This window comes from Diabrotica virgifera, chromosome 9, assembly GCF_917563875.1.
Source record: "Diabrotica virgifera virgifera chromosome 9, PGI_DIABVI_V3a".
NCBI lineage: Eukaryota > Metazoa > Arthropoda > Insecta > Coleoptera > Chrysomelidae > Diabrotica > Diabrotica virgifera.
In genome coordinates, this window is record NC_065451.1 from 49,047 (window position 1) to 71,999 (window position 22,953).

Genomic DNA, 22,953 nt, shown 5'->3' on the forward strand with positions numbered 1-22,953 from the left:
ATACCCTCATTGACTGCCCTATTTTGCAATCGATTCGGGAGAGCTTTAGGACAATTTATTGACCACTGGACATGAGGAACAAATGATTATTTGTGATGAAAATTATAAAAGTGATGACTTTCAACTGTCAAATATTTATAACAACAGTGTGTTTAATTTTACTAATTTGTACTTACATAAATAAATTACAATAAAATTTTGTTTTGAACAGTTTTATTCATGAAATAATCGCAACAAATTGCACCCGATCTCTAGATTAAAATAGAATTTTTGTCCTCGTGACACTTTGAACTAATTTCACTCGCCTTCGGCTCGTGAAATTAAAGCTGTCAAAATATCACTCGGGAAAAATTCATTAATTTTAGAGTTCTTGTGCAATTACTACTGATAATTGCATGGTTGTAGGCGGAAAATCCATTTTCCAAAGTACATATAAAACTGTTCAAAAAATAAAAATTTACAACTCGGTTTCAATTTTCATACTGGTGGGATTTCGAGGTCGCTGAATAGAAATATCCTGTTGGCGAAGCTAGTGGCCGGTATCTACGTCGTCTTGTGGAGTTTTAGGGAAATTCGTTATGAAAATAGTTGAAATGCATTATCCCTGGATTTTTGAGATCATTGAGCACGAGTATCGGGCCGGCGAAGATGTAAGAAGTACTTGATGCCCGGTATCTACGTCGTCTCCTCGAGTTTAATGGAAATTCGTTAGAAAAATTTTTGAAACTTGTTTTATCTAAGTTTTTGAGATCGTTGAACACTAATATCGCGTCGAAGAAGATGTACCAGGTACCTGGTGCCTGGTATCTACATAGTCTGCTGAAATTTTATTGAAAATCGTTATGAAAATATGTATTTGAAATTATTATCTCGGGGTTTTTAAGGTCGCTGGACACGAATATTAGATCAAAGACGCTGTATGAGATACCTGGTGCCGGGTAGCGTATTTCCGTTTACGTGTTCGTTTCAAGCCATTGCGGTTTTTAAACGGACACCGGTGGAAACGGTGATACATATTTAACTCCAAAAAGGTGTTGCCAACCCCCGAAATGTGCACGGGTTTGTACCGAAACATGTGGCGTTGGAATTCTACAAACAAGTGCATAGAACATTCCATACAAAAAAGTCGAGAACAGGTAGCATGTTAAGGCTCTTATTCTCAGCTCCAGAGAAAGGTCTCGATTAACAAACATTTTTTTCATTTTTATAAATGCTTTTCTTACAATTTCGATTCGTGTCCTGATTTCTTGACCTTGGTCGTTTTTTTCTGTTACCCAGGTTCCCAGATATTTGTAGTTATTCTTTCTTTCTACTTGTTTTCCCTCGATATCTAGCCTCCTTATTGTATGTTGCTTAGAAATAATCATGAACTTGGTTTTCTTAACGTTCATTCGTAGTCCATTTTTAAACTGACTTGATGTAATCCATTTAAGTACTAATCGTTGCAGTGCTTCTAAACTGTCTGCAAAAATAGCGGTGTCGTCTGCGAATCTTATGTTTTCAAGATTTTTCCGTTTATTGATATATCCTGTTCTTCCTCTGATATTGCTTCCTTAAAAATAGCTTTAAAAATATCTAAAAATATGTTTGCCGAACAATAATTGTTTAGCTGAAATTAGAATATGTTTTTAATATAACACTTTAAGTACCTATATTGTTGTGCATTACTACAAAATGTATACGTATCGTAATAGTTTATTTTGACAGGATATTTTGGTACTAGTAAAATTTAATAAAAAATTTTGGTCTTGGTAAAAGGTATATTATTTTAAAAAGCCCTATAGGGCTACAAACATCGAACAGAACGTTTTCGCTCTAAAAAGAGCATCATCAGTGTTGCAAGAACATGGTGAGCCAACCAAAAAATACGAAGGTCAAAGCCTTTCAAAAATGGACTAAAAGTCACATCAAAATGCTAACATAGCAAATTCCAAAGGATGGATATAATCCCTAAGGATATGGCCCTAGGATAACATATGACTCCCACACGTTGTAAGTGGGTCAAAGGTAACAAATTAGGTCATTATGTTACAAGAGCTGACAGGCACACTAACACAAAGGTGTGACATTTTGTACACTCTACAAAATGAATTTTTAGATCGTTATAACTTTAGAATCAGCCAAAATACGATAAGGAAAAGACTTGCCACAAACTACTTGTGTCCTAGAAGGGCACCCACTGACCTATTATTGACCAGAGATCATAGATGGTAAAGATTGCATTTTGTCCGTGAAGATGTTGTTTGAAATAATTACGATTGGGGAATAATATTGTTCACCGATGAATCCAGGTACTGACGTTTTTCTGACGACAGGCGCAACAGAGTGTACAGAAGTAAATAGCTTTGGTGGTCTTTTACCAAGACCAAAATTTTTTATTAAATTTTACTTGTAATTAATGGTATACAGCCAGCTACAGGAAATTCTTCCTAGTGGATTTTGGTACTACTTTGAGTTTTTTTTGAAAAATTATAAAGAAAAAAAGAAGGTAACTTTGGTAACAAAATTGTTTTGTTTCCACATATCCAATGAATAATAATTTGTTATTCTGCAGATGGGAGCTATTTGTGATAAACAATTCAAATAAAAAAAAATAATGTTACAACGTAACATGAACGTATTTGTGATAATTTTACGCGCGAAGTTTTTTTACAAACCAGTGCGCATTTCAAAATTAAACGTCTTGAAATGCATACGTGTTTGAAAGCAGATATGCTGCGCCGTTTACGTGCCGATTTCAAAACTACCCGGTCTTGAAATGAATACGGAAACGTAAATACGCGTACCGGATATCGTTTTCTAATATCCTCGTCAAATAGGATTCTGCTCTCATTAGAGCTGTATACAATTACTTTACGACGGTCTCCCCATTTTTGACATTTTCCTATCTCCGTCAATTTTTCTTCCATTTTTTCCATATCGAATTTTACCGCATTCTTGAATTTTTCTTCCACCTTTTCAATTTTCTGTATCTCCTCAGCAATCTGATTTTCCTCTTCCTGCATTTTCTCTAAATAAACCTTCATATCTTCATATTTTTCCATTCGGTTTTGAAGTTTCAGGAAATTTTCTTTTTATTGTTTCATTATATTATTTCATTTTGTTTTACTATCTGTTCATTTTGTTGTTTTTTTTTTAAATTTTTTAAAGCGAATAAAAAATACGGTGATTTCAAATTTTTTTTAGAAATCCATTAAAATGCGTTTTCAAGGGGTTAAATATCAAATATTTTTCCGGACCCCGTCTTCGGCTTGGGGGTAAACCCCCAAACCCCCAACAGGCGGCCCCCAGATCACCTTTAGCCCGGGGCCCCTAACATCGTATTTACGGCCCTCCTTCGACCATACCTCTCACGGCTTCGCCAGCCAGATATTCGTGTTTAGCGACCTCAAAAACCCTATAATTAATTTCGACTATTATATATAATAAATGAAATATAAATATTTTGACGTTTCACAATTTGACAATTCACTTTTAACTGCAGTGCCTTAAAATTTTTAAAGCACTGGTGCTTTAAAGTAGCATTTTTAACGCTCCTATGTAGTGCTATAAATGGCATTTTTATCACGTTTATAGAAAAATATATTTAAAAACACTAATATATCCTTTCCACACCTTTTCTGGACTGATACATACATAAATTAAAACATTTCGTAACGAACTCCATACTGTCTGTGTGCGCATGCGCGCAGATTAATAAAATTTTACCCTCAATCGCGCCTAAAGAAGTATAACTTTAAAAAAAGTTTAACTTTGACACCTTGTATCTCGGTTATTATAAGCTTTGTACTAAGGTAAGTTAGCTTAAATCGGCCTATTTTAACCTCAGGAACCTGAGGTTAAGCTATGGCCCATTCTTTACCAAACACCCTGTATTGGTTTATTTGTGCTTGTAAGGGTTTTCTTACTGCGATAAAGTTTTGGTTTTGGGAAAACCATTGCTTTGATGACGTTTCGTCACGGCCGCACTTGGCATTTTCAAGTCAGCTAGTCACGCTTCTTGTTGTTGGTCCTGTATATGTATAAGTAGGAGTAGTATTACTCGTCGGTCTTGTTGCCTGATTTATTTTTATGTTTTTCTTCTATAACGTTTTGTTGGAAGCTTTTGAGCATCATCTGATCATCTCTTTGGTTTAAACTATTGTAATTTTTTTCTACTTCTATATATTTTTTTATTTCACGTTTCCTTTTAATTTCCATGTTGACTAGCATCGTCGTCTGGTTCAGATTTAGGATATCGCCTACTGTATTTGCGACATGTTGTGCAAGGAACGACGTTTTTTTCTTTCCTTTTGATGGCATTTCGGTGTTCTTCTCGCCTAACATGGATTCTCCGATTGGTCTGTCCAATGTACGATTTTTCACAATCCCGTATTGAATCCCATCCGTTATTATATTTCATAATATAATTAATATTTTAATCATTAGTTTTCCTCTAGTATTGTTATGCGTACTTTTTCTGCCTATCATAATGTGTACTATCTCTATAACGTGATCTAATAATCTAAATTTATATGAACTACAATTTTATGGGTGTTAAATTTTCCAAAATAATATGTGGCTTTAAATGATAATCTCCTATACACATAGACCAGATACACAGTAGATTGATAATGGGTAAATGAAAATAGATCTAATCTCTAGTTCATTGTGGTCCTTTTAATCTGAAATTAACATGATATTCATGGCAACTTTCCACAGTGGTCAGTTCATGTTGCAGTATTATTAATTTGTATGCTACTAATAGAATATATAGGGATTAGAGTACAAATAATTTATTGAATACATAAGTACTCTACGGAAATAATTCATACGTCGTATATACACTTCCCCAATAAATTAACATGCCACCTTAAAAATCGATCATTTTTGATGTCTCGAAATTAATAAACCTGTTAACCGATTTAAGTGATTTCTTTAATATGTATAGCCCTATGCTGTAATAATATTGTTGCTAGACAGGTAAATTGTCATTGTATACTGGGTGTACCAATCAAACTGTGATTTTTTCTCAAAGTTCACCACACCCTGTGGAATACCCCAGGTTTTCTTAACATTCTGTTTTTTGATTAATTCGCTTATGTTGAGTAATAACAAAGTTAGGTACTTTAACAACTAGTCTTGTTTTTCCTCAATACAAGGTGTTTTTTAATAAGTATGTAAAGCTTTAAGGGGTAATTCTGCATGAAAAAATAATGACAGTTTGTTTAATAAACGTATTTCCGTAAATGCTTTGTTTCCGAGATAGGTTTTGTTGAAATTTTTCTTACAAACTGACGATTTATTTATAGCTATAAAAGCGGTTATGTTATGCAAATGAAATTTGGTGAGTATAAAGAGGTAGTTATTTTAAATCTTTTGATATATAATAATTAGGAATTGTATGTTCCCCATTGGCGCACATAAGGATCATATTACCCGTATGAGCGCCAATGGTGAATATTAAGTTCCCAATAGTATTTAAAAAAATGCGCAATAACTACCTCTTAAAACCCACCAAATTTCATTCTCAACCATTTTAATTTGCACATCTCAACCGGTTTTAGAGTAATAAATAAATCGTCAGTTCGTCAAAAAAATTTCAACACCCTCTATCTCGAAAACGAAGCATTTGCGGACATACGTTTATCAAGCAAACTTTCATTATTTTTTCATGCAGAAATAAAATCCCATTTAAAATACATTGTTACTTCACGCACACTTTAAACCGTTCACGCGCTGCTATCTAGAATGACAGTTTTCACAAACTAAAAACTTATACATAATATGACATAGAGTAGATAAACATTTTTTTCTGTTTTCGGGTAACAGTAAAATGTATTTTGAATTAAATAAATTACATACATTCCTTTTTTTTGTCAAATATTTTAATTAAAAAATTTTTTTTGGTCTCCCCGTATAAATAATTCAGTGGTCGTTTGCCAAAAGCAGATATGTCCACTTTTGGTACTTTTCAGGAGAGCAAATTCAAATGGCCACGACGGCCATTAAATTACAGGTTTAGCTTATATGTGAACTCATATAAATATGATATTTGTAAAACTTTGATTTTATGGACATCGTGGACATTTGAATTTGCTCTGCTCAGAAAATGGAAAATGGACATATCAGCTTTTGGCAAACGGCCACTCAATTATATGAATGTTTATACTACTGAATAGAGAATTAAAAACCTTTCAAATGAGCTAGCAGAAGATCCCTATTCCTATTAAAAATAATCATTAATTACGTCATCACGCCCAGATGGATGACGTCACTAGTATGAAATATATGCCAAGGTATCCTAATTTAAAAATAAAAATCGACCTGTTTTGGGATTTTTTTCTTAAAGTCACCGGTTTACGAAATAATGAATTTATTCTTTTCATTTGCACCATACTGTATATCTACGTTATGTCAATTGACACTGAACTTGTGGTATAAAAATAAAATAATTTTTAAATTAATAAATAATACTTGAGACGGCCCGATGGAACATTTATTACTTAACTTTTATAATAGAGTATATCGATAATAATGGTGTCTATTATTTGGTATTTTAGAATAAACAAGTCATAAACATTGTAATCTCGTATTTATTTCCTTACAATAAAATGATACCACCCAGATACTTACCTATTGTATCCAGTGGATTGTCCGTTTGGGACGATTTATCAGCGTCTGACATTACTAAACTATTAAAATTTATTTACTTTTCTGAATGATTTTATTTTGGAAATCAGATTTTGTAGAAATATTCTATATGTCAAATATTGCAAAATATCTTGTTCTGAAAAATATTACATACTTGCCAATATGGTATATTAATCTAATTCTATGTGGGCGATACATTGAATCTCAAATATCGATATATGTTCCGATATATCGAAAATTGAATATCGATATAAATATATCGATATATTTACTATATCGATACATCGTTGCCGTCGTTTGGAAAAGAAAAAAAATATCGCTCATTTAAACATATTTAGAGAAAGAAAAAGAGAGAGTAGAATTTTGGTGACCTCAGAGACTCTTTCGAACTGTCACATATGCTCTACTAAAGCATCCCTAGAAATGAGACAAGCTAAGATACTACGGGGTAGTTATTTAGTGTTCTGGTGGTTGGTTTGTCGCTAGTTCATTCCCTTACAGCGCGGACGGCAATTTCGAAGTGACCTTAGCCACCAAGGCCACCATCTATCACCAAGGGCTGGTAGAGTGGAAGCCGCCTGCTATTTACAAGAGCTCGTGCGAGATCGATGTAGAGTATTTTCCCTTTGACGAGCAGACTTGCGTGCTAAAGTTTGGTAGTTGGACGTATGACGGTTTTATGGTAAGAAGCATGTACTTTATGATTTCAACCATATTATGCTGCTGCTGCTGCTTGTAGTATTCTTAAGATATTAGAAAGACATATTCTTGTCCTCGTTATCTCCTAAAGACATACTAGTAGATATTCTGTACCATTCCTGGTGCAAAGTAGGGTGGGAGAAACCTGTTATACCGGTTGCGGTCAAGGTTACCTAAAGGTCAAGATCAATGTCATGTAAAAGTCACGACCTTGACAGTAACCTTCAAAATGACCTTCAAGTAACCTTGTCGTGACCTTGAACAGTTCCTTGGATAAACAGCAATCAACATTAACGTCATGTAAGCATCGGAGGGGCCGTTAAAGGTAATTTCAAGGTGATTTGAAGGTCACTGCCAACATCTTAAATTTCACGTGACCTTGAACTTGACTTTTAGGTAACCTTGACAGCAACCGGTCTAACAAGTTTTCCCCAAATTACTTTGCAACACGAATGATATAGAATATCTACTCATAATTTCGATGTGAAAATGAATTACGAATATTTTATGTTATAAAAATGTCGATGAGTTAGCAGAAAATCACAGTTCTTAAGAATTACTAAGCAGCACATCTGTTTTAATATTTTGTATTTAAAAAAGTGGCTAGCAAACCTTAGAAACCGGTTTACTCAAAAATTAAATAATTACTAAATCTACAATTTGTCGATAAAGCACTTGCCACCCTAGTGAGAATGAGAAATATTAGGCCTGGATCCCGCGTACCAAAAAAAATTTATTAATTCCAAGCTGAATTTTTTAATAGCTTAACGGTGTCTAGTCGGACAGGCTTTGATGTACGGGAACACTTGAACAGGGTAAGTTTAAATTGTAGAACAGATTACAGGCTTCGAACGTAAGACTACGAAAACGTCCTATGTATTTTGTCGGACAGAACTTCCAATTGATTTTTTACCCTTTCATTAAACTCTCATGCAAACGTCAGGCTGCTATTTATTGCCAACATAATTCCTGTCATGTGACATGTTCTACGTGTCGGACTTATTAAAATGCCCAACATATTTGTCGGACAAACATTTTTTTATACATTATATAAAGTACATATGCTATTGAATAAACTTAAAAACAACCAACTAGTTTTAACAATCAGGATGACAGGTTCCACAATTCAAATCACGTTCCTGAAAAACTTCCCCTGTTTCAGTGTTCCCATATATCAAAGTTTGTCCGACTATAACAAATAGACACCGACTATTAAAAAATTTTCAGCTTGTTATTAATTAACTTTTTTTTGGTACGCGGTGTCCAGGCCTGCATGGATAGGTGTCCATGATTTGATCTACTCATATATCTCAAATAGGCCTGGATCCCGCATACCAAAAACAAAGTTTTTTAATAGCAAGCTGAAACATTGTTAATGGCTTAACGGTGTCTAGTTGGACAAACTTTGATGTACGAGAACACTGGAACAGGGGAAGTTTTAACTGTGGAACAGGTTACATAACAGGTTTCGAACGTCTGACTACGAAAACGTCCCATGAATTTGTCGGACAGAACTTCCAATTGATTTGTTACACTTTCATTAAACTCCCGTGCAAAAATTAGACTGCTATTTATCACCAACATAATCTCTGTCATTTAAGATGTTCTACGTGTCGGACCATTTAGAATGCCCAACATATGTGTCGGACAAACATTTTACGTACATTATATAAAGTTTGCTATTGAATAAACTTAATAACAACCTGCTAGTTTTCATAACCGTAAACATGTCAGGATGACAAATTCCACAATTAAAATCACGTTCCACAATTAAAATTTCCCCTGTTCCAATGTTCCACTACATCAAAGTTTGTCTGACTAGACACCGTTAAGCTATTAAAAAGGTTTTAGCTTGCTATTTATAAACTTTTTTTGGTATGCAGGATCCAGACCTAATAAGTAGTCACATTGTTGGCAAAATGTTCAAATACAAAATTAATCAAAACTAAACAAAACTAGTCAATTTTCTATAAAACTGAGCTGAAGCTTTATGTTGAGATTTTTGCCGATTAAGATTTGCGGTTAACTTTTTATATTAGTGCAGTAATTAGTATAATATTTAGTGACTATGAGATTATCGTAATAGGTTAGAATGTTAGAACAAGAAAAGGTTTATATTGGGTATATAAAAATATTATTCCAAACATTTATTTTTTTCGGTTTCCCACGAAGAAAACACCTGCGTGGTATCTAAAATTTGAAAACCAACGAATTGCTGGAGCCAAGAAGGCTGGGGGAGATCTAAAAGTTGCATCTCACTTCTTGCTTGTCCAGCGCGGTAAAATTCCAACGAAAAATCGTCCATCCATACTCAGATAGGAGTAAAACTAATAGAAATAAATAATCATTTCGTTGTAAAACGAAACAAGAGCCGTCTTATATTTCAGTTCGTTCAGAGAGTACCATAAGTACTCTAACTGATTTCAAACTTTATTAGGTTATCATCAGAGGGCGCATATATGATTATCTCAGAACAAACTAAAAATCGGGCTGCCAGTATCGATTCACAACGAAATATCATGATGGTACGGATGTCGTGGCGACATCTGATATATGTTCTGAATCGATACTGGCAGCCCGATTTTTAGTTTGTTCAGAGATAATCATATATGGACCCTCTGATGATAACTTATAAGGTTTGAAACCGGTCAGGGTACTTATGGTGCTCTCTGAACGAACTGAAAGATAAGAAGGCACGTTTTACGTTTTGCAACGAAATGATTATTTCTTCATTGTCAGGATGCCTTCATAGTTGTACATATACAGTTAAATGACAGCGGTATTTCTGAACGAATCATCATCTTGGCTCTATTTAATTCTGGGAGCTGTCTGTCATTACTTTTTATTCTCGTGTGTTGATTTTTAATAGAGAATTGAAGTTGGAATCTAAACTAATTGTTTTTAAAGGACACCGCAGACATCTTACGGAAAATGTAATGTCACTCAAATGAAATGAAATTTACATGTATAGATTCGTCTTGAAAATACAATAATTATCATTGCTCCCAATCTCTCAATAACGGCGTAAATTGATATAAATAAATCTAATATCAAATGGGTATGTACGTGAGTTAAAGTGAGAAAAAAGATTTTCTGAATTGGCAGTTCATAAATAGTCCAGGGCGCATCTGTTTTGAGATGGACGTTGAGAGGTGACTCAAATTTTTTTGCAGAAATTGCTTGAAAATAACTCAAATAATAATATTTGAGTTATCCTCCCACTCAAAATGGTCCGGAACATTGTTTAAATAATCAAAATGTCAAAATATGAAGGAAAAATTCGATTTTTTTATTGGTTTTTTGATTATAACGTTAAAACTATTCATTTCTGAGAAAAGTTGTACTGACATAAAAGTTGCGTAATTAAATTTTTCCTATAATACAGAATTGGTTAAAAATTTAAAAAATAGTCACTCTTGTTGCAAAATAGCAATAATTGTGAAAAAACTATACAAAAACAAGTATTCGCATTTTACGTTTTTCAACCATTTACGCTACACTTAGGGCCTTCATATTTTACCCAGAAAAACTTTATGGTATTGTAAAACAACACTGTAAATTTCATTAAGATCGGTTTTGCTTTCACAAAAAAATTCATTTTTTTTAAATGTTGCAGGACTGAAAATATAGCAGATAGCGAGTTTAATTTTTTTTGCTTATAGAAGTATACTGTACCTTTCATTTGCAATTTGCAAAATTAAAATCGATTAATTACCACGGCGTCAGGAAATTTATTAAATAAACATTAATTTTTGGTGCTACGCGCAGGACAGCGATGTTCGATTCACACAAGTTGATTTCCACCAAAATTTCTTCCAATCTTTATCTAATATATTATTTTCTTACCCTATATTTTGTTGTATTTTAATATTTTAACTCCACAAAAATCAAACTAATTTTATTATTGTTTGTGAAATATTGTTTAAACAATTGCATATGTTTAAAAATACTAAACTTTTATTCTCTAAGTTAAAATATATGAACAAAGATAATTTTTGCTAAAAAAAGTGTTATTTCAAAAGATAGAGTGTGTGTTTTTATTTTGCAATAAACAAATTTATTTATTAATATTGAAATGTAATAAAAATTAAAATGTATCAATCATTATCAAAGGTCATTGGAATGCCAAATCAGAGCAAACTATCCGCTGTCCTGCGCATAGCACCAATAATTAATGTTTATTTAAAAAAATTCCTGACGCCGTGGTAGTTAATCGATTTTAATTTTGCAAATTGCAAATAAAAGGTACAGTACACTTCTATACGCAAAAAAAGAATGTGTGTACTTTGTACGTACGTAAGAAGTTATACTTCTATTATATGCTTTCAACGAAATCAATATACTTTAAACAGTTGAAAAAAAATGTTTGGAAAGTAGTAGAGAAACTGTTTCTCTACTACTTTCCAAAATTTTTTATTAAAACAATACCAAAAATTAAAAAAATAAAAGAAAAAAACACACACAAACACATTGAAAAATGCCACAAATGATTTCTGAATAATAATTGTTGCCAAAAATTTTAATTAAATACGTATTTTCTGAAAAAAATTATATAATAATATCTCACAATAAAACACTGAAAAACGTTTTTTTTTCTATACTTCCACAAAATTTATTACAACTATGTTATTACTACAGCTGTTTCGGCAAAGTGCCTTTCTCAAGTGATATATTTTACAATGTGTTTGCCTTTTTAAGTCTTTAACTGAAGAAGTTGAGGAGTAGGGAGCTGTTTGTCTCGAGTTGGTCATTCAGAATGATATCTGTATTTTTCAATTTATTAATTTCCATTGATTCTAAAAGTGATAGCTTAAGGCCTTTATTTTGAATATGTAGAATTTGAAACTCTTCATTGAAAGAATGATTATGATCTAGAAGGTGAAGTGCGTATGTAGAAGTGTCTGTTTTTCTATTGTTGAAAGCCCTTTTGTGTTCTGCTATCTGTTTGTCAAAAGTTCTGCCAGTTTGACCGATGTAAGTTTTCGGACAGTCACCACAAGTTAGTTTGTACACACCACTCTCTAGTTGCTTTCTCTTTCGGCTTTTATTGTTTTTAATATGTTTGCTTAAGTTGTTGCTAGTTCTGAAAGCTGGTGTTATTCCTTTCTTTTTTATGTATCTGGCTATTTTTGTTGTTATTTTGCCAGTATATGTGAGAGAGCAGAAGGTACTGGGTTCTTTCTGTGGTGGTGGATACACTAATTTTTCAGTGTTTTATTGTGAGATAAAATGAACATCCATCAAGTAACGGTCGAATCCATCAATTATATAATAATATACTTACAATCATAAAATCTATAAAAAAATAAAAAAATAACAACTTGCTTGGGGCTTGAACCCACTTCACGTCTATCGCGCCGTACGGAAGTCGGAGCGATTTCCCACTGCACCACATTCGCGTATACGTCATGTGGGAATATACACAAACTAAACGTTTACACCATAAACTTTTTGACATTTTGTTTATTTATATGAATTTAATCAAATTATTAGTTTGATTTTTGTCGAATTAATATACAACAAAATATAGAGTAAGAAAACGATATATTAGATGAAGATTTGTAGAAAGTTTGTTCGTAATTAGATTATGTAAATTAATGCATTGCCTACTAATAGGTAACTACACTATTTTTTTTTACATTTTCCAAATAGATAGGTATGAACATAATTTTTTATTGGAATACAACTGAAACATTTAGAATTACGTACCTGCAGCTTTTCAAAACTATTTAAAAAGTCACTATAATTATAAATTTGATTTTATTTCTGTCCTCACAACAATAAAAACTAATATATACAATATTTTTGTTTACCGATAACCTCCATATTGAACAATTATTGACAGATCATTTTAACACCCAATCAGAGCCCGTATAACGACTAATACCATACTGTCGGTGTGCGCATGCGCGCAGATTATTAAAATTTCACCCTCAATGAAATCGCGCCCAAAGAAGTATAACTTCAAAAACTGCTATCTGCAGTCAACTTGCTATCTGCTTTATTTTCAGTTCAGTAACATTTTGAAAAAATGAATCATTTTTTGCGAAAGCTGGATTGCAAAATTTATTTTGCAAAATCTATTGAACCGATCTTAATGAAATTTACAGTACTATTTAACTGTATCATAAAGTTTTTCTGGGTGAAATATGAAGGTCCTAAATGTAACATAAATGGTTGAAAAACGTAAAATGCGAATACTACTTGTTTTTGTATGGTTTTTTCGCAATTATTGCTATTTTGCAACAAGGGTGACTATTTTTTAAATTTCGAACCAATTCTATACTATATGAAATTTAATTACGCAACTTTTATAACAGTACAACTTTTCTCGGAAATGAATACTTTTAAAGTTATAATCAAAAAACAAAGAAAAAATTCGAATTTTTCCTTCATTTTTTGACATTTTGATTATTTAAATAATGTTCCGGACCTTTTTGAGAGGAAGGAACACTCAAATATTATTTGAGTTATTTTCAAGCAATTTCTGCAAAAAAATTTGTGTCACTTCTCAACGTCCAAATGTACTAATATTTTTACAGATGCGCCCTGGTCTAAAATCTTTCTGCAGGTATTAAGGTCTCTTATTTTATAGATAATAAATTACATGAAATAAGGGTCAACCTCACGCTAGGTCAAGCTATCTTCAATAGCGACTAAACTAATAATATGACCGTTTAATAGATTTCAAATTGTGATTTCCATAAACTTTAACTACAATTTACGCTGTTAGTAATCAAAATTCACAGTTGGCGCAATGACATATAATGATTGTAATTTTCAGACGAATCTATTCATGTAAATTTTATTTCATTTGAGTGACATTACTTTTTCCATAAGATGTGTGCGGTGTCTTATCAGTTTAAATTTGTCTGTTCAGTTGTCAGTACCTGTATCAGTACCATTAAAAGAGGAAGGTAATTTTTCTTAATAAGGACGCATAAGAAGAATTACTATTACAAAAATAATGCGCTATTTAAAGTTCCCGCCTCTATTAAAAATTATTAGATTCATAAATGGATTTCGTTTCATTGCTACAGTCTTTGTCCTTTTCAGTATCTTACTCCAATATGTACGTCATAATATGGTTATTTGCATATATTAAGAAGGATTGTCACAATGAAATTTCCTTGCTATCTCATCCGCCACGAATGAAAATAGATGTTGGTTTACAACTCAAGATTTGATCCAATTTTGCTCTTTAATGAAATTTATTAGTCTCTCGTACACCTGTGTTAATACTATCCAGTTATTATCTAATTTTCAATAATTGCCATAGCAGGAACAATTTCAACGGGAACTTTCTTAATCCTTAAATATACGAATACAAACTATTAAATATAATCAAAATTAAAAGAAGAGTAAACGTTATGTTTTATTCCATGTACAATTTCCCTTACTATTTCATATGTATTTTGATGAGTATTTTGAAGTTTGCTGGACTGAGTGATGCGAAAATCAAACATGATATCTTTGTAGGTCAACAAATATGAGATTTGATAAAAGATAACAATCTTGAACAGTCTAACATCATCCCTGAAAAGATAACAATCTAAAACAGGCAATAGACCAAGTAGGCCTGAACATAAACTTTCAAAAAACAAAATACGTAACCAATTTTTACTTCCAAGTTTATACCAATGTTATGAGAGTAGAGGTGGGCATGAAGTACATCAGGTTTTTAGCTATATCTATTTAGGGCATGATATTAGAATATTAAAAGACAATCAAACTTGTGAGTTCCAGCGTCGTATAAGCTTGGGATGGGCAGCATTTGACAAGATGTGACATATTCTAAAAGGAACTCTACTAATTTGCTTGAAGAAAAAAGTTTACAACCAATGCATACTGTCGGTAATAACATATGGTTCCGAAACCATAACTTTGACTAAACGTTCTGCCAATAAATTGAGAATAACCCAAAGAAAAATGGAAAAAGCAATGTTGGGAATAACAAGAATAAACACGGTACAAAATAAGATAGTGAGAGAGAGGACCAAAGTGACAGATGTCATATAAAAAATTACACATGCCAAATGGAGATGGGCTGGACATGTAGCACGTTAAAATGATAATACGTGGACCAAAAAACTCATATAATGGAGAGCTAAAGAAGATAAAAAACACCGAGGTAGACCACCAAAAAGATCGAGGATGGATGACTTGAGAAAAACAGTGGGAAATTGGATACAGAAGGCACAAGAGAACAATGGAAGAATATGGAGGAGACCGATATCCAACAGTGGATGCAAGATGTTGAGGAATGATGATGATGATAAACAATCTTCATAGCAGATTTGACGACTTAGACGAAAGAGCATGCACCTGTTTTAAAAATGTGGTTCTTGGGGTATAAATACCACAACTACAAAGAACACGTCAACAATCTACTGAACATCTACAATCTACAGTGATTTGGGCTGCATGTTTCTTAAAATCCATTATCTTGATTCGCATTTGGTCTTTTCCGACAAAATCAGAGATGTTAATGATGAACATGGAGAACGTTTTCATTATGATATTTCAAATATGGAAAAACGATATCAGTGAAAATGGAGTCTACGGATGTTGACTGATTACTGCTAGACGCTTTGTCTTCTCGTTAAAGAGCCCTCTCCTCAATAGAGGTTGACTACCACAATTGCAAACTCTTCTCTGTCTGCAGCTGTTCTGATTAAAGGTTCAAATTTAGCCCTGTCCATTTTCGGATGCTTTTGAGCCATGATATTTTTTTCCTTCATAGTTCCTGTTTCCCTCCATCTTTCTTTTCACTATTAGTTGAGCAGATTGGTACTAATTATTTCTCAGTATGTGGCCTAGGTATGATGTTTTTCTAACTTTAACCATATTGAAAAGGTGTCTTTCTTGTCTATTCTATGCAGCACTTCTTCGTTTGAGGTATGCGATATCCATGAAATTTTGAAGATTCTCCGCTAGATCCACACTTCAAAGGCCTCTAATTTATTTACGGCGGTTGATATTTTAAGGGTTCGTGTCTCAACTGCGTAGAGAAGAGTCGACAAGACGTAGCATTTTGATAAACATAGTCGAATTTCGAATTTTATTCGAGAATCACAAAGCAGTTTTTTTATTTTTTCGAAAGATTTTCTGGCCTGTTCTATTATTGATCTTATTTTTAGATCAGGATTTAGGCTGCTATCGATCCGACATCCTAGGTACTTAAATCTATTGACCTGTTCTAAAATGTGCTCATTTATTGTGAAAATTTGAGTTACGTTTTGATTTTTTCGGATTGACACCACTTTGGTTTTTTAATATTTTTATTTTCATACCAAATTGCTCACAGGTCGAGTTGGTCTTGTCGATGAGTTGTTATAGACCCAAGTCGTTGATATTTACGCCATTAATCTTGACTCTATCTTTGGAATTGTCCAGTGCCTCTTATTAAACAGCAGGGGTGACAGTGTCATAAATAAGTGTGTTGTTAAATTAGATTTGCAAGACGTCAACTGCCACGTGGGGTGCTCACAGCACCCCTTAAAAATTTTCTGTGATCTACTTGTTTATAAACAAAATAATGTGTTGAGTTACACAAGTCTATAAAAAAACATGTTTTATTAACTTATTAGCTACTAATATTATTATAAAAGTTAAAAAATAAAATTAAAAAAGTGTTATAAGCTAATTAGCAAGTACCAACCCATAATAAATGTAGTGAAGTAAAATATCTAAAAAAATTAAGATTTATTGAGTATAGAGACTATACTAATAATTTAAATCAGTTATTACAATAAAAAATGTAAATCTGACCTGTTTATCAAAAACACAAAAAAAAATTTAAAACTTAAACTGCCAGCTGATGACACCCCGATTCAACTTTAGAGCTACAAGTTCAGAATGACACTAAATAACCACTTAAAATGCAAACAGATCTATGCTATATTATATTATAGAAAGCTACTATGACGCACAGCACGATTAACAAAATTGAAATACCAAATATTTCATGAAAATATGTTATGGGGTGCTGGTAGCACCCCACGTGGCAGGTGCCACTTTGCATCCACTGCTGGATATATGCCTCCCCTATTTCCGTCCACTATCTTCTGTCCTGGGAGCTTTGAATCCAATTTGTGGTCATTTTTTTTATATCGTCCGTCCATCGCGTGGGTGGTCTTCCTCTACTTCTTTTATCGGCTCTTGGTATCCACTCGAGCAACCTCTTTGTCCATCTTCCATCTGTCAGACGGGCCACATGATCGGCCCAGTTCCATTTAAGTTTAGCCACCTGACATACATCATTGACTCCTGTTCTCAATCGTAGTTTTTCGTTTGTTATATGGTCCAATGGCCACACCAATCACCGACCTTTTCATCTTATGTTGAGCAATTCTTAGCTTCATAGCAGATGAGGTTGGCAATGTAAGAGTTTCAGGAGCATAGCCCATAACCGGCAAAACGCATTAGTTTAAGACTTTCCGTTTCAAGCAGATTGGAAGATCACTTTTAAATGCGTCTCTGAGCTTACTATATGCGGCCTAGGAGAGGATAATTCTTCGCCTTATTTCGCATGTTTGATTGTCTCTCGTGATTCGTATTTTATGACCAAGATATGTGTAGTTTTCCGCAAACTCCATTTCGCAGTCGTTAATGACAATATTTTCACTGGGATCAGTTTTGTAATTAGCTTTGTCTTAGTCTTTGTTTCTCTTTGTCTAAGACAAAGCTAAGACACAGCTAATTACAATACACGTATTCAAAAATATGAACGCTGATTAATGTAGAAAATGTAAAAGAAATATGTCCAATATAAACAAATATATCTATTGGTTTTGGTTTTTTTGCTTTTAGTCAAGTAGTTTTACATACCAAATATATACCTGCCAAAACACGTTACATGAAATAGAATCCATAATTTAGCATTTTAAGATAATACGATAAAAATATTGCTTCGACGACGACATAGCTTGATATTTATGAACTCTAGTTCCGTTTTTGTTTATTGATTTGACATTATTTTTGTGGCTTGTAAAGGCTAACACCCTGGTTTTAAGAAAGATCTAACCAGAAATCAAAAAACAAATCCAGCGAAGAGAATCATTCTGACAAAATTCAACTAAATAATTCATTCGTTTTTGAAAGGTGATTGATGATTGCAAATCGATTGTTAAATGCACAGTTGTTTTATTAAGAGCGTAGGCGCAAATATTTTACGGCTATCCCTACTTTTTCTTTACACGGCAAATTACGTGTAGTAAAATTGTCACTAATATGGAGATGTAATTATTACTTGACAATGACATTGACATCATTAACTTAGAGATGGCTTTTGAATGTTCTTGGGTAACTGCTACTTGTATAATCGCATAAATTAATAATTCAGTTAATTAATATGATTATTTATCACTAACTATGTATTCAGTGATAACAATAATTTATATACTATGCAATAAAAACTAATATCTAATTGATGAAAGAAATAAAGTGATTTTTTTAATAGTATATTGTTACTATGGAACGCTTAGATAAATTTTGAACATATTTAATAACAAAATATTTGGATCACAGAATATATCCCGGTGTATTCTCTGCTTGGATCTTCCATAAATAATAAACAATAAATACCTTTTTATTAATTTCACGTCTTAAGCACATATAAACAAGAGAATCTGTCAACTCGCAGCCACTCTAAACATGACCTTCCGATCGACAAAATTTCAGCATCCAAAAAAACATAAGACAACCTGGAGACACCGGTCTGGCAGTGAAAATCAAATCGACCACGTCCTAGCAACCAGAGACATAGTACAAAAAACATTGGATACGAGATCTTACAGAAGGGCAAATGCGGACACGGACCACTTTCTGGTAATAATAAAAATGAGCGCTCTCAGACAGAAAAAAGATATCAGTCTAATATAAACTCTAATAAATGGAACCTTGGAGCATTAGAAGAGACTGAAACAAGAGAAAAATTTGAACAACGGATGAATGAAAATATATCCAACCTCAATAGACAAACCACAAATATAAAAGAAAGATGGCAAGAAATAAAAAGCAAAATAAATGAAACAAACAAAGTAAGAGGAAAGAAAAAAAATAACAAAAAACAATCAAGACTGCGAAACAGACATAACTCTAAAAAACTCAGCCAGAATGACATGGATCAACAACTCGTCAGAACAACGCCAACGCAACAAATAAAAAGAAGAAAAATAACTGGTTAAATAAAAAGCTGGAGGATATTTAAAAAGATAGAAAAAAATCATAAAGTAAAACAATTTTACAAAAAAGTCAGAGCCACAAAAAATACCCCCAGCATTAAAACAAGAGGACTAAAAAACCAAAAAGGAGAAACCGTTTATGAAGACAAACAGATCAGCAGAATATGGGAAGAATATTATGAAAAAATGCTATTCACTACGAAGGAAGCACACCGCGATGAAGAAGTAAGACCAATAATACAAGATAATGACGAAGTAGAAATTCCCACAGAAGAAGAAGTGTTAAAAGAAATTAAAAACGTCCGAAACGGAAAAGCAGCAGGAGAAGATGAAATAGCAGTGGATTATTAAAGTACGGAGGAAGAGAATTACATAAAGAAATAAACCAGCGAATACAACAAATATGGGCACAAAACAGAATACCAGACGATTGGAACACAGGTATAGTACCTATACATAAAAAAGGAGATCGGGAGGAGTGCGAGAATTACAGAGCAATAACTTTTTTCAACACCGCATATAAAGTTCTACCAAACATCATAAACATGAGACTTAAATTATGCGCTGAACGAATATTAGGAGAATACCAAAACGGGTTCAGACCGGGAAGATCGACAATTAACTCCATACCTACAGTGGAGCAAATAATTCAAAAATCTAGAGAACACAACAGAGAAATATTTATAGATTTCAAAAGCGCTTTTGATACAACTAATCGAACGAAAATGATGGAGGAGCTAGAGAATCTTGGAATATCCCAGAAAAATTAAGACATATATGTTAACAGTGAGCCTAAATAATACCACAGCAAAGATACGCTTCAACGGAACAACTTCTAACGAAATCAATATAAACAAAGGCGTAAAAAAGGCGACTCTATCTCGCCGACACTATTTAATGTTGGAAGTAATAATAAGGAGGACAAACTTTTCAAACAAAAACATTATTACAGATCAACTTCAAATAGTAGCATATGCAGATGATCTAGTCATCATAGTGAAGACGAAGATGACGCTTATAAAAGCCGTTGAAAAATTAGATAAAGAAGCGAACAGAATCGGGCTATAGATAAACATGCACCAAACAAAATATATGACGATAGGGAAGGACGACACAACAAATCAGAAACATCTAATAAGGCAGAACCATAAATTTGAAACTGTATCCACTTTTATCTACTTGGGAGCAACAATAGAGAAAACCGGAAAAGAGAGAACAGAGGAAAGAATTCTGAAAGGCAGAAAAACATATGAAATGAACACAAATCTGCTGAGAAGCAAGACCCTAAGTAAGAGAACCAAGATGAACCTATACAGGGTGTTAGTAAATAAGTATGAAAAATTTTAAGGGCTAATTCTACATGAAAAATTAATACCAGTTTGATCTATAAACATATGTCCGCAAATGCTTAGTTTCGGAGATACGGGGTGTTGAAATTTTTATTTCAAACTGCCAATTTATTTATTGCTCTAAGACCAATTGAGCTATGAAAATGAAATTTGGTGAGTTTTAAGAGGTAGTTATTTCAAATTTTTTGACATACAATTTAGAATTTTGTATTCATCATTGGCGTGCCTACGGGCAATGGTCTGAATTGTGTTAAAGAAAAAAATAGTACGCCACTGAGATATTTCGAGTTAGAAATTATTTTTAAATTCCACGTCTAATTTATGATCAAATACCTTTCTTGTCTTTTTTTCATATGATGCACCGTTTTTATGCAGAAAAATAAAACATCTTGGCGCATATTTTTCATTTCTTAATACATCATCAAGAACTATCCAATATAATAATAATAAACTTGAACAATAACAGAAAATATTACTAATACCATTTCAACTAGGTGCAAAGCTGCAAGAAATGTTTAAAATGATCTCCTTTACAGGTAACAGAAGAATTTTATATTCATCATTGGCGCGCGTACGGGTAATTGTCTGAATTTGAAGAAAAAAATAGTACGCCACTGAGATATGTCAAACTAAAAATCATTTTTGAATTCCTCGTTCAATTGACGACAAAAAATCTTTCTTGCCTTTTTTCCATATGCGGAGCCGTTTTTATGCAAAAAAATTAAATATCTTAACGTTTACAAAGTATTTGAACTAAGTTTCTATGCATATGGAAACTACCTCAAATACTTGGTAAGCGTTAAGATGTTTTATTTTTTTGTATAAAAACGGCGCCTCGTATGAAAAAAAAGAAAGAAAGATTTTTTGTCTTAAATTGCACGAGCAATTCAAAAATGATTTTTAGTTTGACATATCTCAGTGGCGTACTATTTTTTTCTTCAAAAAAATTCAGACCATTACCCGTACGCGCGCCAATGATGAATATAAAATTCTTCTGTTATCTGTAAAGGAGATCATTTTAAACATTTCTTGCAGCTTTGCACCTAGTTGAAATATTATTAGTAATATTTTCTGTTATTGTTCTAGCTTAGTATTATTATATTGGATAGTTATTGATGATGTATTAAGAAATGAAAAATACGCGCCAAGATGTTTTATTTTTCTGCATAAAAACGGTGCATCATATGAAAAAAAGGCAAGAAAGGTTTTTTATCATAAATTAGACGTGAAATTTAAAAATAATTTTTAATTCGAAATATCTCAGTGGCGTACTATTTTTTTCTTTAACAAAATTCAGATCATTGCCCGTAGGCGCGCCAATGATGAATACAAAATTCTAAATTGTATGTCAAATATTTGAAATAACTACCTCCTAAAACTCACCAAATTTCATTTTCATAGCTCAACTGGTCTTAGAGCAATAAATAAATTGGCAGTTTGAAATAAAAATTTCAACACCCCGTATCTCCGAAACTAAGTATTTGCGGACATATGTTTATAGAGCAAACTGGTATTAATTTTTCATGTAGAATTAGCTCTTAAAATTTTTCATACCTATTTACTAACACCCTGTATAAGACCTTAATTAGACCGGTTGTTACATCTGGGATGGAAACAACAAAGATTAATAAGAAAGAAGAAGATAGTCCTCTGAAATTTGAAAGAAAAATAATGAGAACAATACTGGGCCACAATGTAACAATAGAGGGAGAAATACGAATGAAAACAAATGCCCAAATTGAAGAAGAATTAAAGAGAGAAAATATAGTCAAAATCGCTTCTCTTAGAATGGATAGGACATGTACAGAGACGCCCACAATCAGATTATCAGATATGTTGAGAAGGATAACTAACTGGACACCACTGTGGCCCAGGTGCAGAGGAAGACCCAGAAGAAGATGGCTGGATGATGTAGAAGAAGACATAAGAGCAATGAATGTGAAAGACTGTAAAGTTCAGTGAAAGGACAGGAAGAAATGGAAAAGAGTGACGAGAACAGCAAAGACACACAGCAAGCTATAAAACGACAGAGGAGTAATCCACCTCACCCAAAACTAGGATTTTAAACGCCATGGCGTTAGCTATAA

At 32.9% G+C, this 22,953-nt stretch overlaps 1 protein-coding gene across 7 annotated transcripts in view; it reads left to right on the plus strand.

The window, feature by feature from the left end:
* Positions 1–22,953, plus strand: part of LOC114324883 (acetylcholine receptor subunit alpha-like) — a 195,524-nt gene that overhangs the window by 39,613 nt on the left and 132,958 nt on the right. For 6 of the 7 annotated variants that reach the window (XM_050662853.1, XM_050662850.1, XM_050662854.1 and 3 more), the window contains one exon: positions 7,135–7,315. The exons of the other annotated variant lie outside the window; for it this stretch is intronic. In XM_050662853.1, coding sequence (XP_050518810.1) covers positions 7,135–7,315 — 181 coding nt within the window. The remainder of the gene's footprint in view (positions 1–7,134; positions 7,316–22,953) is intronic. 7 annotated transcript variants of the gene reach the window in all.